At 39.4% G+C, this 16,988-nt stretch overlaps 2 protein-coding genes and 1 pseudogene across 2 annotated transcripts; 2 read left to right on the forward strand and 1 right to left on the reverse strand.

The window, feature by feature from the left end:
• Positions 1–2,772: 2,772 nt before the first annotated feature.
• On the reverse strand, positions 2,773–4,364 carry LOC113561928. The gene has a single exon (XM_026969572.1). The coding sequence runs from the start codon at positions 4,339–4,341 to the stop codon at positions 3,376–3,378; it is 966 nt and encodes a 321-aa protein (XP_026825373.1). The 5' UTR covers positions 4,342–4,364; the 3' UTR covers positions 2,773–3,375.
• Positions 4,365–5,282: 918 nt separating this feature from the next.
• Positions 5,283–8,457, forward strand: LOC105286539 (annotated as a pseudogene).
• Positions 8,458–8,965: 508 nt separating this feature from the next.
• On the forward strand, positions 8,966–10,714 carry LOC105284638. The gene has a single exon (XM_011348307.1). It carries the CDS (start codon positions 8,966–8,968, stop codon positions 10,712–10,714), a length of 1,749 nt encoding a protein of 582 aa, XP_011346609.1.
• Positions 10,715–16,988: the final 6,274 nt, after the last annotated feature.

A 16,988-nucleotide genomic window follows, 5' to 3' on the forward strand; every position in this document is an offset into this window, starting at 1 on the left:
AATCTGCATGTGTACTCCCATGCCTCGCATAAAACGCTCTTATTAAATAATGGATTCCTAAATCTGGCAATCATTTCTTTACTTTTCAAATTATCTAGACTATCTCTGAGAGCATTCTCACCATACTTGTAGACTTTCGCACAAAAATTTTTGGCCAGCATTACAGCTCTATCTCGCAAATACATTAGTTTAGATTTCGCTAACAACACATTGGTAGGTGTGCTTATTCTATAGCCAAGGGCCGTTCGGATACCCAGAAATTGACCTCTCTCTAACTGAAGTTGAACATTTTTCAACAGAGGACTATAAATAAACAAACCATAGTCCATCACTGAACGTACTATGCTTTTATATAGCCGTATTTACTTCCACTCCTCTGGTAACACTACTCAGGTATTGTATCAAGTTGTTGGCCTTGTTAACTCTACCTCTAATGTTCGTGGCGTGCTTAACAAAATTAAATTTGTTATCGAGCCAAATTCCCAAAAACCGAGTCCCCTGGCTATTGAAAATTCTCGCTCTTTTGACCCTAATGTATAATCTTCTGTCGCAAAACCCGGTCCGTGAGAACTCTACTAAATTTGTTTTTTGAAGAGCTAAATTTAGTCCTAACTTTTCTAGGTTCTTCGCTATAGTACTCACAGCCACCTCAAGATTGATTTTATTTTCAAATCTATTAATACTTTGAACATATACCGCAATGTCATCCGCGAATTGCACCATCCGAACTAAATTAACAAGTCTAACTGTTAACTTATTAGTGTACAACGCATATAGTATGGCGCTTAGCACCGCACCCTGAGGTAAACCTTTATGTACGTACCGTACTTCAGTCTCGGAGTTGTTTATCACAAATGTTGTCGTACGGCTATCCAACCATTTGTCGATAAAATGATACATACTTGTTGGGCACTTTTCAGCCCTCAGTTTCTCGGCTAAGATATCAAAAACCACGTTGTCGTATGCAGACGACACATCTAAAAACGCTGCAAGAGAGTATTCACCAGCTAAATTGGCGCTTCTTACGTCCGATACAACCTTGGCCAGATTTTCCATGCAAGATCTCCCTCGTCTAAAACCGTTCTGCATGGGGTCAAGCTTGTTATTAAACTCTAGCCACCAGATTAATCTCTCATTGACCATTCGTTCCATGAGTTTATCTACACAGGAGGACAAGGCGATAGAACGAACTTTGTCTTTCCCTGCTTTATCGATGAAGATGACTTGGTATTTCCTCCAGTCGTCCGGGAAGAAACCACTAGACCATACACTATTAAATATATCTAGCAATATATGTTTTCCTAATATCGGGAGCTTTTTTAACATGGAGTAGTCCACTCCATCCAGGCCCGGTGCCGAATCCTTTCGAATCATTTGAAGCGCTCTATCTAACTCTTCCAAACTGAACGGGTTATCTATGTCTTCATGACAGTGATCACTCTGATAGATACATCGCTTCCTGTCTTCAGCAACCCAGGGCGGAGCTAGCGTATCTATTGTATTTCGTATTTCCATGGTTCTATCTTTGAGCTGCCATTTATTCCAATTGATTTTTGTTTGAACCCTTTTGAAAACCCTCATAGTATTCCAAACGTAAGACATGTCAGTATACCTATTGATGCTATTACAGAATCGGTCCAAATCTTCCTTCTTCTTGCTTTTAATAGTTCTTTTAGCAATAGCGCGGGCTCTTTTAAACTCAATAAAATCTTCCATTCTCTGGGATCTTTTCCATGTTTGTAGTTTCGCTTTTCTATCTTGTATAACTGCTGCACACTCCGCATCCCACCACTGGACTGGCTGCCTTGTTTTATGTCGAGAACTTTTACGGTGACCAGATATTCGAGCGTCACTGTTGTTATCCTTCTTGCCGGTTGCAATCTGAGCTGCTTTTCGAAGGCAATCTATAAAAGCGTTATATCTATCATTTATGGCACCAACATCGAAATCATTCCACCTCTCTCTTAAGGATATGATGTTCCCTTCCACTTCATAACAATAGCGAGACCAATCGGTATTCCGATTTGTAACTCTATTAGTTAATTTTTTATAGGGTCCAACCTCTATATCCAACAAAATCTCTATAGGATAATGATCCGATCCCCACGTATCAGGAAGTTGGTTGTATTCTAATAAACCCGGTAAGTTATTGTTGACAAAAACCAAATCTATGTTTGAGGCAACCTGATTATAATAATTCAATCTAGATTTGAAGTCACTATTTAAGACAGAGAAACCCTGATCATACATAGCCGAAAATAATCTCTCTCCATTCTTATCTGTTGAATCGCAATTCCACGTAGTGTGATGAGCATTAAAATCCCCAAGGATGATCGTATCCTCTTCCACTTCACTAAAATCGAGCAATTCATTCCACGTTGCTATATTTTCACGACCGTAAGGTTTTCTATACACCGCGATCAAGTTAAACACTCTCGTGGTGTTTACAACCCTGATACCAATGACGTCGAAATTGTACGATTGTACCTTTATATCCTTTATTATTTCGAATTCTATGCCATGTTTTATTAAAATAGCTACACCACCGCTATTGTTTAAGTTATCGGACTTATACGTTTTATATCCGGGGAAATAAATAATGCTATCACAACAGACCTTAGTCTCTGTTATTACTACTATATCATAAGGGGATATAGCATGCAACAATTCCTCTTTCTTACTTCTGATGCCACCAGCATTCCACAACAGTATGTTCGTTTCTGTGAAGATGAATTATCGACCTCCTTCATTTCCTCTAGCACCGCTCTTTATGCCAGCCGTCAACTTTTTTAACCTAGTTAAATCTTCCTCGCTTCTACGTTTTCTACTTTTTCTTTCTTCTTCTCTGAAATCTTCAACTCTGTTAAGCTCTGTTTCCTCTTCTCCGCGATAACATACCGGCACACTTTATTTTAACATAAGATTTGACAAGTCATGTTTGAGACTCATTGTCTCCCTCCTTGTATCCTTCAAAGACGAGATAATATTTTCAATATCCGCAATCCAGTTATAACCTTCGTGAGATTCAACGTAATTTACTCTTCTTTCCGTAGAATAAGTTTTATTCGGAGTATGCTTAATCTCATTTTTCTGTAAGAGTAATCCAAACCTATCTTTAGAAATCTCCTCTTCTCGGCTATTAAAACGTTTATTGTAGCCTAAAAACTCTTGTCTTCTTTTGTTTACACTGTCTCTTTCTGTCCTATATCGTACGTTATCTCTTTCATAATTCGTATTCCTCCGATCGAATCTGTTATTGTAGTGAATATACCGAGTTTCACTTACCGGATCCGGCTTATCCTCCTGTATATTCTGCCTATTTTTCTTGGATAGACCTAATGCCGGCCAGGCATTATGATTGGTATATCTGTCGTATCATGTGCTTGGTACGTCGTGTTTACCAAACATTAGCCTTTCTGCCTCTATAAAAGAAATATTATTATGAGCCATAATAACCTTCAATTCCTTGTTTTTCTGAAAAACCGGGCATCTTCTGTCTGTGGATTTATGCTCTTCACCGCAATTAATACAGTTTAATCGATCGTTACAAACTCCATGAGCCTTATCTCCACAAATAATGCATTTAACGTCTCTCTTACAATGTGCTTTAATGTGCCCGAACATGAAACAGTTGTAGCACTGTACCACCGGTTCCACGTATGGTCTCACACGTAACATAATGTGTAAATTTTCGAAAATAGTGAACTTGTCCTTAAGAATAGAACCCTTCATGGTTACAATAAAATTACCCGAAAATTGTGATATGTATTTGTTAGTTTGTTTATCCCAGATTCTCCTCTTCATTCTTTCTATTTTGATAATATCGTCCTTGTCCTTGTCCACCATGTTTTTCCAAAGTTCCGGAATATCGTAAGGCCAATCGGCGATTACACCCTTGCAGGAAAATAATCTCTTATCTATAATACCAACAAGCCATTTATCGTTCAAAGAGTTAACCTTAACTAAACATTCTTTCGCTTCCTTAACCTTAATAAATGTGAGAAGAGCCAAATTAAATTTTAACATTTCCATATTACTTGGAACAACCTGGTTCTTACTACACCATGATAAAATTTTAAATAAATTTTTACCTTTATTCGAAGCCGCATGTTCCGCCGATATTTTGAGTTTTATTTTGACGTTACTGTCCTTTTGTTTATTTAACTGCTGGATATCGAATCCTTGTAGTCTATCTAACGTTTGCGCATCAACGTCCTGAACGTTACACAATGCCCCATCAATAACTACATAACAATCTGTTGTCGGTTTATCTATGACCTTGTCGCTATTTGTCGTCGTGTTATCTTTAGCTACCAACACATCGCCATCATGTCCTTCCATCTCACTAACTCTTGACTCATCTCTAACACAAGATTTGAGTCCACTACGTCCATATCCTCTTTTTCGGACCCCCGTGATTCATCTAGATCTTCTTGAGCACTCGAGACCGTCGGCTTCTTCTGAACTAACTCTTCGCTCTTCACACTAGTTGGAACTCTCAACTTATTTAAATCCTTCTTATCAGTCTCGATTTTCCGTACTACTGGACTTTTCTTCTTATTCCCCATAACTGGTATACCGCTTGTTCCGTTACTTCCTCCTCTGATAGTTTTTCCTACTCTTTTCCCGTACGGATTAAATCTGTTCCCCCGTCCGACCGGGGGAACCACAGACATTTCAAATCAATCTCACGAAAAGAAATGAGAATAAAACTCTTTGCACCAGCCTTCACTCTCTCTCTATATACACCGCCTCTGCGCAACCTATATCAGACAACGCTCTCTAGTTCCGAATTTCCGATCCGTCTCGTACGACGATCCGAATCGAACTCCCCATTTTGTCAATACAAAATTTTAAGGTTATAGCTGAGTATTAATAGGTCTGTCGTATTGTTTTTGCATGTAGAATCTTTGCTTTCTCTTTCTGAACTCTTTTTCCCAAATTAATTTATTGTTACGTCCAGACTCCACGGTCCCTTGCTTTCGTAAGAAATAGATAATAGAATTACATTCGTTTAGCAATTACCGCGTGCTATTTATCATTCATGCATTATTGAGCCAAGACACTCACGGTTGTTGCACAAGTTCAATTGAATTTTATTTTTTTTAACACACGATATCAAACGGGAACCTCACGGGGACCGTAAGGCACGCAATACATGTGCCCGTCGCGTGATCATTAAACAAACATTTCTTGCAGCAACCCTGAACGTTAGCGCATCATCTACCTTATCACTACGACTGTTGGGTCACCTTGGCTGTGAACACGTGCATTTCGTCACCATGACCATGATCACGCTCTCGGCCACTTATCAAGGTCCAAAGGTGGCCCTTCGATTTCAGTTATACGTGTCTTCCCGTTACCTAACTTTGGGCGTTTTTCCTCATTGAATGTTCTAGAAGAATCCCCTCCTACACGAATTTTCCACATCTTATAAAAAGGGCAGAGAAACCGTCCTGGGGCATTCGTTATTTTTCAGTCTAATCGTCCGGACGTACTAGTCGCAAGTCGAACTTTCGTTGATTATACATCAACATCTCCTTCATAGTTAAACAATTTGAGTCAGTGCGATTCAGCTAACTACCACTCCTGTTGCACCCCGAATTGGAGCAGCTTCCGAGCACTGCTAATTCATTTCTTGGTGTCGAACTCAGCAATAAATTCAGCAGTAAGTTTTTAAATTATATTATTGGTTTTCTTCGTTTTGCGACGGGTTGACATTGTTTTTATTTGTGCCTCTTCCTTTGTCTTTCCTTTTTTTACACATTGCCACTCTTTGACTCATTTAGTGCCACCCTGCAAAACTAACATTCCGCTGCATCGCTTATTACCCCCTCAACTAAGACCAGAGGTGACCCTCGATGAAGAAGTTGAGGATTTTCTGCAAGAAGTAGAGGCATTTTTGACCGATACCGACATTTTCCCTCCACCTTCATCTCCATCATATTCACCTATCCCATCAGATCAATTAGTTCCACTCTCCCCTGTGCGTAATAATTCACGGACTCCTTCTCCAATCCCGTTGGAGGAAATAGAAATTTTCGCTGATCATCTCAGCCATAATCTTTCCCCTGCTGACTTCCCACAATTCTCGCATCTTCCACCTTTCCTTCCTAATCCACCACCAAACCTTCCTCCACCTCTGAACAACAATACGGATACCGAAGACTCCCAGCGATTGACCGATTAATGTTAATTAAACCCACATTTACATTATCATTTTAATTTTGAGTCAGTTGGTTGTAATCCTGTTTACTTTCAAATGATTAAGTATTTCTTTTAATTATTGTAATAAAATTATTTCATATTTATTCATGTAAACTTAATTTATTCACCCCTTTCCTTCCTCAATTATCGCACGAGGTCCTGTCCCTTATAATAAGGATTTGTTTCCTTTACATAAAAAGGACCAACGAGCAGACCTTCATTCAGAAGAAGCGTAATAGTGGCTTTCAGCTGCTGACCTTCCCACACAGCACAAATGACTGTTTGCCGGCTGATAGTCGGCATTTTTTAGTCAACTTGAAGTCAACTTTTTAAGTCGACATTTAGTCAACTATTTGTTGAATGGTTTATTGTCGACTTTAATTATAGACTGAAAGTCGACCTAAGGTCGACTATTTTCGAAAGTCGACTTCTAATTGCCATAAAGTCAACTTATAAGTCCACTTTTGGCTGACTGATAGACGACTATAGTCGAGTCATTTGTCGACTATTAGCTGACTATAAGTTAACATTCAGCCTGATTTCGACTTTTTAAAGTCGACTTTAGACTTCTTCTGCCGACTGACAGTCAACTAACAGTCGACTTGGTGCTGTTTGGGTTCTTCTCGATAACTCGGTCGGCTCAACTCGCGTTCATACGCGAGAGATACGTGGTTTGGACGTAACATTATATATTCTCACTTTAAGTGCATGAATTTTTGGGAAACAAACAACACAAACAGATCTAACATCAAGATATTACACACTGTTATAAAATGACCAGTTTTATTTTATAATATTTTATTGTATAATTTTATTGTATTACATTTATCTAATAAATTATCATTTATTGTGCAAGGTTTTGGTAATGTAGGCCTGCACTCGATGCGTTACTTACATCGGGCGGGTACTGCTTGCATAGGCATGATTGAGCACGACGGCTCCATTTACAATTCAGAGGGCATCGACCCAAAGGTAAATGAAGAAATGTATTTATCTCAGCATTTATGCTTTAATAATTTGTGAGCCTAAATTTTCATCGATTATACGAGACAAGAAAATTTTCTGAGTTTGCTTCTCGTGTTATTTTTTGCAGGAATTGGAAGAGTATCGCATAGAGAACGGCACCATCGTTGGTTTTTCGGGCGCCAAACCGTACGAAGGCGAGAATCTCATATACGAGCCGTGCGATATATTTATACCGGCCGCTATAGAGAAAGTAATTCACAAAGACAACGCAGGACGTATCCAGGTACGGATTATTTCTGCGAAAGATTAAAATTTTTTATTTCTCTCATAAAGATCCTGGATAATAAAATTTTTCATTCAAATCGTATTTTTCGACAGGCGAAAATTATCGCGGAGGTTGCTAATGGACCGACCACCCCCGTAGCGGATAAAATCCTGATTGACAGGAACATCCTGGTAATCCCGGATCTGTACATTAACGCCGGTAGTATCACAGTCTCGTTCTTCGAGTGGTTAAAAAATCTGAACCATGTATCGTACGGCCGCTTGACCTTCAAGTACGAAAGGGAGTCCAATTATTATCTTTTAGGTATGTTGAGTCACATTAAGTAACAGTGGCTCGATTAAAGTTCAGACTCGCAGACAGCGGAATAAGCGGAAAGCTAATCTTCTAAATTTCTTCCTACAGAATCGGTACAGGAGTAGAGATTCTGGAACGTAGATTCGGTCGCGTTGATGGCCGCATACCCGTCACACCGTCCGAGGCCTTCCAGAAACGTATATCTGGCGCTTCCGAAAAGGACATCGTTCATTCTGGTCTAGATTACACAATGGAGAGATCAGCTAGGGTAATTACCTCGATCGATATAATCGAGATGCCATATTTATACGAAATAGGAACATTTTATTTTTATTATTCATTATTATTTCATTATTATTTCTATTATTATATTTCATTATTCGTTAAATCATTATTATTAAATGAAATTCAGACTTTAAGCAACGTTTTATTACTTCCAGGCTATCATGAAAACTGCCATGAGATTTTAATCTTGGACTCGACCTGAGGACAGCCGCGTACGTCAACTCGATTGAGAAGATATTCACTACTTACTCCGAGGCTGGTCTCGCTTTCTAAATTATTTTAGTCACAAGATTGTATTCTACGAATTACGATAATTACAGATTTCGACAATCAAAACTGTGCTTGTAATTCAATGGGTAATTCAAATAAACTGGAACTTGAGGTGGCTTTTTAAGCCCTTCGTGATCTCCTTCGACATACACGGGATTATCTCTTTCGACAAACAACTCTCAAAGATGTTAAGAACAATTGTCAAGACCAAAACTGCCTATGCTGGAACTTTGTGCGACTACAGGCCACTGAAAAGCATTTGGTGGCAAAGTGGCGTGGCGCGATAAGACGTATGCCAATTTTCTGTGACCTTAATCATTTCGTAATATTAATATTCTAATTTTAACTTAATGAATTATTAATTATAACGTACTTATCATTAATGTGAATCAGGTTTGAAATGGTATGTACGTGCGAATGTCGTGGGCACCGGTTCCCCATGAGGCGTACTTTTCAAAGCGCATAGGTTACGAAAACCAATCGCAAATTTGTTTAGCATTTCTGTAACAGAAACTCTAATCAGCGATTGGTTGTATTTTTGCGCAATTCAGCAAATTACGCCCCATTGGAATGACGGCTTTCAGAATAGCGCAACTTCATGGTAACTTTTATTAAATCACTAGAATACGCAGGTTACGCTTACGCAAGTTACGCTCCATGTGCCTGCTCCCTAAGGATCGCCCGATATCCTACGCTTCCCGTACGTTAACAGACGCCGAACTCAAGTACGACACTTATGAAAAGGAAGCCCTAGCCATAATATATTGCGTGAAACACTTCCGACCCTATCTGTACGGACAGATATTTACTCTAGTTACCGATCACAAATCATTAATGTGGTTCAAAAATACACAAGACGCAAACATGCGAATACTCAGATGGAGATTAAAGCTAGCCGAATACGATTACGAAGTGGTTTACAAAGCCGGTAAAATAAACGTAAATGCCGACGCGTTATCCAGAAATCCGGTTTGTTATAATGAAGGTGATTGCAAAATAATTAGACCTGGATTCTATAATCCCGATTGTCCAGAAGATGCTGAAGCAATATCTAGATTCTTGGAAGAATCCGATGAAGAGGAAGATGATAATTTCGAACTACACTTATCGGATAATGAGATTTGTGAGGAATATCAACTAGAACAAAATCAACTTGAGGAAAATCCAGAACCAGAAGGAGAACAGACAACTGAAACAGCATTAATTCAAGATCCACCAATTATGGAAAAAAGATTAACATGCAGCCAAAGTGCTAAACAATCACAAGAGCAAGAGTATGACGAAAAGAATGATATTGCTGACGTAAGCGAAACCGACGATGAAAAGGAAGAATCAGAAGACATGGATAGTCATCAAGAGGCGGAAAATCGCACGGAAAATGTCATTGAATCACGAGAATTGCTATTCCTACGTAAGGATAACGTAGCATACTTCGTAGATACAGACGGAAACCCTTTGGACTCAGGCTCACAGAAACTTTTCGAGCGCAATGACCTACCACGTATGGGATCCCTCACGTTAGGGCAGGTCAAAGTAATAAAACATAAAAACTTCTTACACCTGGTACTACCTGCTAGCGAAAGGCAGTCGAAAGGACCAACATTGACATTGGAACAGATTATTCCCGTTATAGAAGACTTAAGGGCAACTTCTGACAAATTAAAGATACAAACACTCAGCATTGCAAAGACTGATTTAATTAATAATGTGCCATGGAACAATGTGAAATCTCAGCTACAGTTAGCCTTTGCAAACGCACCGACTAAACTAATAATTTGTAACGGGCAAATTAAATACCCACCGAAGGATCTGCACTCAGAGATAATCCGAGAAATGCATTATTTGCCTACAGGAGGACATCGCGGCGTTACCAAAACATATAGTAGAATTAAACATAAATATTATTGGGAAAATTTAAAGTCCGACGTGCAGAAGCACATACAACAATGTCTACAATGTCAACTGAAAAAATTAGTTAGAGTCAAAACTAAACAACCGATGTTAATCACCGATACACCGGGTGCAGCCTTCGATAAAGTCGCCATGGATATCGTAGGACCCTTGCCGAGAACGGACAATGGCAATGAATATATTTTAACCCTTCAGGATCAATTGACTAAATTTTGCTTGGGAATACCATTACCTGATCAAACTTCTGCAACCATAGCTGAAGCATTCGTGAACAAATTCATTTGTGTATTCGGAGCACCTAAAGCAATATTAACTGACCAAGGAAGAAATTTCATCAGTGACTTAATGAGGAAGTTAGCAAAAATATTTAAAATTCGGAAATTTCGAACCATCGCATTTCACCCACAATCGAATGGATCACTGGAAAGATCACACCATGCTTTAGGCGAGTACCTTAAACAATACGTTAATGAACAGAACCACTGGGACCGGTGATTGATCTCGCGATATTTAATTATAATATAAGCGTACACGAAGCTACGAAACACACTCCGTACGAATTAATATACGGTAAAATAGCCCGAATTCCATCTCACGATGCCTTAGCTCCCGAGGATAAATTGACTACTTACGACGATTACTTAGTCAATTTAGTTACGCAACTACACAATATTCAAACGACCGCCCGAAAAATGTTATTCAGGCCAAGCACAAGTCTAAACAATATTATGATCGCAAGATAAACCCACAAAAATTTAAACCAGGTGATCAAGTATTTTTATTAAAAGGACCAAAACCAGGCAAATTTGGAGATCAATATACAGGACCTCATGAGATTTTAGAAATATTAAACAGAAACAATGTGAAAATCAAGATTAAAAAGAATAGCAAAATAGTTCATCCTAATCGACTTAGAATATCTCACATCAAGCCTTAGCGTAAAAATAACTGTTTTTTCAAGATTTCAGATGGAACTATTACACAAAGGCATTTTAATTTTCATAATAATGTTAATATGGACTCATAGCACATATGGAATCATTGGTTATGATTGTGTGCATCAACCACAAATATAACTACTATGTCCTTATTAAATATCGAAGAATGTGATATACCCCACGTAACCGTGAACTCCAGCAGACAGTTCGTACAACTACTACAGTTGAATGATTTCGAATCTGTACATGTAATGCAATGCAAAGTGGAAATAGATAGACTGATTCGGAAATGTGGAATGTTTTCCCACACCATGGACGTGCATAATGGAAAATTTGCTTATATAGAAGAAGTAACCAGAGAAGCTTGCTTTCGCATGCACATGGTTGGAAGTGCGCAAATAGGAAGAGTTTTTATAAACGGATTAAAATCAAATGCAACGTCGAGTCGGCCTGTTACATTCGTCGGAAACGTGGATACTACCGGAACCTGTACCGGAGGAGCATATTCGGACCATTACCGAAGTTGGACCGATGTTGTAGTAATCGGCACTATAAAAATTACGCTACAGGATTATGACGCAGATGTACGAATAAATAGCAATCGTGTACAATTAAGATCTGGAATAACCTGCGAATTAAGTGATACAATTTGCACCGACATGGAGGGTGGAAACACCTTCTGGGACGCACTACCATACTACTACTCTTGCAGTTTCACGGGGTACAGTTTGCTGTACGAAGGATTCGCAGACCGAATTATCGATAGTATCACCGAAAACTCTCAAACAATCTACTCTTTAACGTCACAAGATACTAGTTTTGCTTTGGCAACTAGAGGGGAGGAAGTGGTCTGTGGACACATTCTCATACGGACAGAACATCCAAAGCTGATAATATTTCCGACTAGCCATGGAGTCGCTCTGTTTAAAAGACCAAAACGAGTTAACAATCTGGATATTTTTGCTTACACAAACTCAAAGTTCGTATATGTCGAGAAATATATCAGTACGCAAATAAATCAATTATATCGAAACATATTAATTCAGCAATGCCGGCTGGAGCAACAAATGCTGCAAAACGCCTTAGCTATAACCACGCAATCACCTGACACATTTGCATATTATTTAATGAAGGGTCCAGGATTATGGCATTGCTAGCCGGAGAAGTAATACATATCGTAAAATGCGTACCTGTAGAAGTAAAAATTTTCCGGACGACAGAGTGTTACAATCAGCTGTCAGTCGTTCGGGACAATCAGACGTATTTTGTGACTCCACAAACACATGTGTTACTAAAACAAGGAACACAAATTTCCTGCAACCTGTTAGCACCCACTATGTATCTTCTGGGTGATTCCTGGTATAAGCTGGCACCAAGACCAGTGGACACACTACCTCCAGTCACAATGAAGCCACTAACAAAACCTACCTGGAAATATATCAGTCCAGGATCACTGGTAACTAGCGGTATATACACAGATCAAGACTTGGAAACGCTCCCCGACCATATAATGTTCCCAGCGGAACGGCCTGCGGTTCTTAACACAGTAGCACGAGGCGTGATGGGTCGACCCACCATTATACACGGAGGTTCGATCGCCAATTTGCTTGACGAAACCTCCATAGAAAAAATAGCCATCTCAACTTGGGAAAAATTTTGGAATAAATTTCTAAGTTTTGGAAACTTAAGCGCGGGATGTATAGCCATATATCTGCTCGTCAGAGTGGCTAAACTCGTACTAGATACCATCGTGCACGGGTACGCGCTCCACACTGTCTATGGCTGGTCCCTTTACCTGTTTGGGGCCATATGGGGATTCTCTCACGTAGCTGTTATTACATTTGGGACGGAAAAAGCCTGTACCGTCAGGTGACGCGTCGTCTCCGGAAACTGGTCATAAAACTGACCCAGACGCGGCAAAACCGACCGCCCCCGAAACTGACGGACGTAGCCCTTCGTCGTCTAGCGTTTACCCCCTCCTGCACTCTTATCCCCCCAAAGATGAACTTAAAAATGTTACATTCACTTTCGATATCAAGGAATGAGTATCCTCCGCGGAACTTCCCCTTCCATCTGGAACTTCCTAATATACGACCCCTTCCGCACAATTACAAAACGCTCAATTATTGTAGAAATTCTTGGCCACCATAGAAATCAAAACCATTGACGTCACCCTCCTGACACGACGACCGCTGGCAGTCACCGTCATTAAGGTCAATTCCCCGAGTCTGATCTGGGTACACATCAAAAACTCACAGATAGATTACCAGGAAATGAGGGAGGACCTTCAGGTGGCGATGTACGTAGAGGGAAATACATAGTCTGCTATCCAGATCAGGTAAAGGTAAATGAAGCCATAGCCATTAGGGATGGGATGCGATGGCATCGAGGATGCATAACGGGTATCGAAGGAGATATGGCACGCATCGCCTTGAAGGACTGGGGACGGCATATCCTGCGGCCTCTCCATGAATGCTGTCGATTACCCTTGCGCTTCCATGAACTACCATGGCAGGCCGTCGCATGCAGCCTCTCCCGTGTAAGCGATGCAACCTTCCGGGAACTGGTCGTTTGAAACTCGCCAAATGGCAAAGGCGATTGCAGAACACCAGAACGGGAAAATTAAAATTCGTAAGGGGGATGAAAATGGCGCTTTCGTCGATCTTACCATCGACAATCATCCCGACGAAGGATATTATGTCAAAGAGATTTGATCAAGATGGGCTACATTCAATTCGCTCCAAAAAATTTCAAGTCGGAAATGTACCCCGGACTAACTCGTAGACCATAGTGATGCGCAACGTAAAATAGGTACATATACTCTAACATAGACTAAAACAGCGACTAACATAGAATAGTACGCAAAGGGGAAACGAAACCGAAAACTACTAACGTCTTGCACAGTTGCGAACATATATATACACATAATAAAAGGTAAAAAAACATAATAACAATAATAATAATAATGTTGCGATTTGCAGTGGTAGATTGGTAAAATTGATAAAAAAATAGATTTGTGTGTTCTTGAAAGAAATAATAAAGTGTATTTTGTGATCAGTTACATAAGCAATGTAAACAAAATAAACAAAAATGAAGCAAATCAACTATACACATTTGATGATCACAAGAAAAATAATATATTAATACGTGAGAAAGGAACATTCAGTCCGTAGTTTTCTTCTGTGAAAAATCAACAAAACCAATCGTGTATTAATCAATAATCAATGTATTCTGAAAGTTCCTTCCTTACTCAACACTCTGAATATCCTTTTACTTATCTTGTATAACTCTCAATTAATAAATTCGGTCGCATGGATCCACGCTATTGTTCGCTCGCTCGCTCGCTCGTACGTGCACGTCCGTTCGCTACGCCGGTTGCTCAACAAGAGAGAGAGAGAGTCGAATCCGCATTACCGAGTCTACTCTTTGTTTTTCATATCTATCTTATCGTCCGGATCAGCTCAAAATTGCCGCCTAGTTCGAATTAATTTCTTATTTTCAACAAATAATCTATACTAATATATAAAGAGGTAAAGTTTGTTCCATTGTTCGGGGTAATCTCAGAAACTACTAAACCGATTTGAAAAAATCTTTCACTGGTGGATAGCTTAGATCTTCCTGAGTAACATAGGCTATGTGCAATCGTCTTGCAATTTCTAAAAATACCGAGCGCGCGAAGCGCGCGAGGAACAAGCGCCATCTAGTAATATATAAAAATATAAAAATTTTGAATCACGCACAGTTCAAACGGTTAATAAATGTTTCTTTGAATATTTACTCATAATCATTAGCTATTAATACGGAATGAAAAGTAATAATATTGCTATATATACATATATATATATATATATATATATATATACCCAGTAAGCAAAATGTTCGCAGCCTGCCTGCAGGCTGGCAACAGATTCGATCAGAAACCCACACCAGAACCATAGTCATCTGTGTCCGCATTAAGCTTTTGTTTTGGCGGCAGAGACTGTAGAACAGAACCTGACAACAGATTGTCGACAGAATCTGTATAAAACATAACTGGACAACAGCGCCGCGCAGATCCTGCTCGGTTTCTGCCGTCAATCTGCTGAGTTATATTAGCAGGCTCTGCTCGGTTTCTGCCGACTATCTTCTGTCTAGTTATGTGAGCAGATATTGTTGTATTTCTGCTGACATACTGACAACATCATTTGTTATATCAGTTCCTGTATTCAGTCTGCAGTCTTTCTGCTTTCAAAATTTGTAGCGGGTATTTGACGAAAATCTGTTCTAACAGACTTGGCTACTGGGTATATATATATATATATATATATATATATATATATATATATAAAGAAAAATATTGAGTTGTATATGGTGTTACGTCCAGAGACTCCACGGTTCCTCGCTTCCATAGGAAAAATATTAAATTTAGAAATAGGAAAAAGTAACAAATAAGAACTAAACCCCACCAACGGGAAAAACGACCGAACGAGCGCAGGGGCCAAATGGACAGGCGTTACGCCAACCATAAGGCTCGCAGTTACGCAACAATGATCGGGAAATGCTCTCGATCTTGACCTAAAATCAAAGGCAGGTCATATCGCGGCTCTTTTGTTATACGTTTCGTTGCTATCGCTGGTGGCGGATGTAGAATGGTGGTGCGGCGTACGCCTCGTAGTACTACAGATAATTGACGTGACGAAAATCAACCACTTGATGACCACTTGACCATCTCAAAATAAATTCATGCTCGAAACGCAAGGTGAAAAACTGCGAAACGAAAGGAAACGGTTCATGGTCGAGATCGTGTAAGGACGAGAGAGGCTCGATTGCTCGTTTGCCGCATGCCAAAATGAGCCGTACCAGCAAGCTCGTGCAACAGCATGAGTCACTTGTCTTCTTGGTATTTTCTTTTCGAATCAAAGTGGGAATCTCCGAGCGCGCAGCCTCTCGCTTATCCGATACGCGCTTGGAAACAGCAAGTGCTCCGAAATGCACACGTGCGTGTATGTGTGTGTGTGTGTGTGTGTGTGTGTGTGTGTGTGTGTGTGTGTGTGTACAGGGTGTTTCCTAAGTAAGTAGACAAACTTAAGGAGGATATTCCTTGGCTTATTTTAAGAAGAAAAGGTCATATAAACATATGTCCTAAACTGCTTTGTTTTCCAAAAAAAGTACATCACTGTTTTCGTTCACTTTTCGGATAGCGTGCTTTTGCAGTACGAGTCAACAAATTTTAACAGATCTCAGAAATCGCATAATAGATGGATGTGAAAGAATGCGTAACACTCCAGGTATTTTTGAGCGTGTACGTTAATCAATGGAAAGGAGAGTTGAGGCGTGTATCATGGCTGCAGGTGGACATTTTCAGCAGTTACTGTGATGTTATTATTTTTCTTTTTAGTTACTATTTTCTTTTTCGTTATAATTTTTCTTTTTGGTTACTATTGTTTTTCATTTGTTTCATTTGCAATAACACAAACTGTTCTATAATAAACGAAAAGTGAACGAAAACAGTGATGTACTTTTTTTGGAAAACAAAGCAGTTTAAGACATATGTTTATATGACCTTTTCTTCTTAAAATAAGCCAAGGAATATCCTCCTTAAGTTTGTCTACTTACTTAGGAAACACCCTGTATATATATATAGAGGAGAATCCCCTATTATGAGATATGCTCCTAATATGAGATAATGGGGTTTCTGCTAAACTAGTGAGCACCATCTGTTAGTTCCACCATGAACTTATTACTCTTGGTGTAAAATGTATTTAGTGAAAAATTCATTGTTCGTTATTGCGTTTAGCCTTTGCAAGAAAAGATTTGTGAAATTGTGAACATGTCAAAGGAACTTGAGGTAA

This window comes from Ooceraea biroi, chromosome 5, assembly GCF_003672135.1.
Source record: "Ooceraea biroi isolate clonal line C1 chromosome 5, Obir_v5.4, whole genome shotgun sequence".
NCBI lineage: Eukaryota > Metazoa > Arthropoda > Insecta > Hymenoptera > Formicidae > Ooceraea > Ooceraea biroi.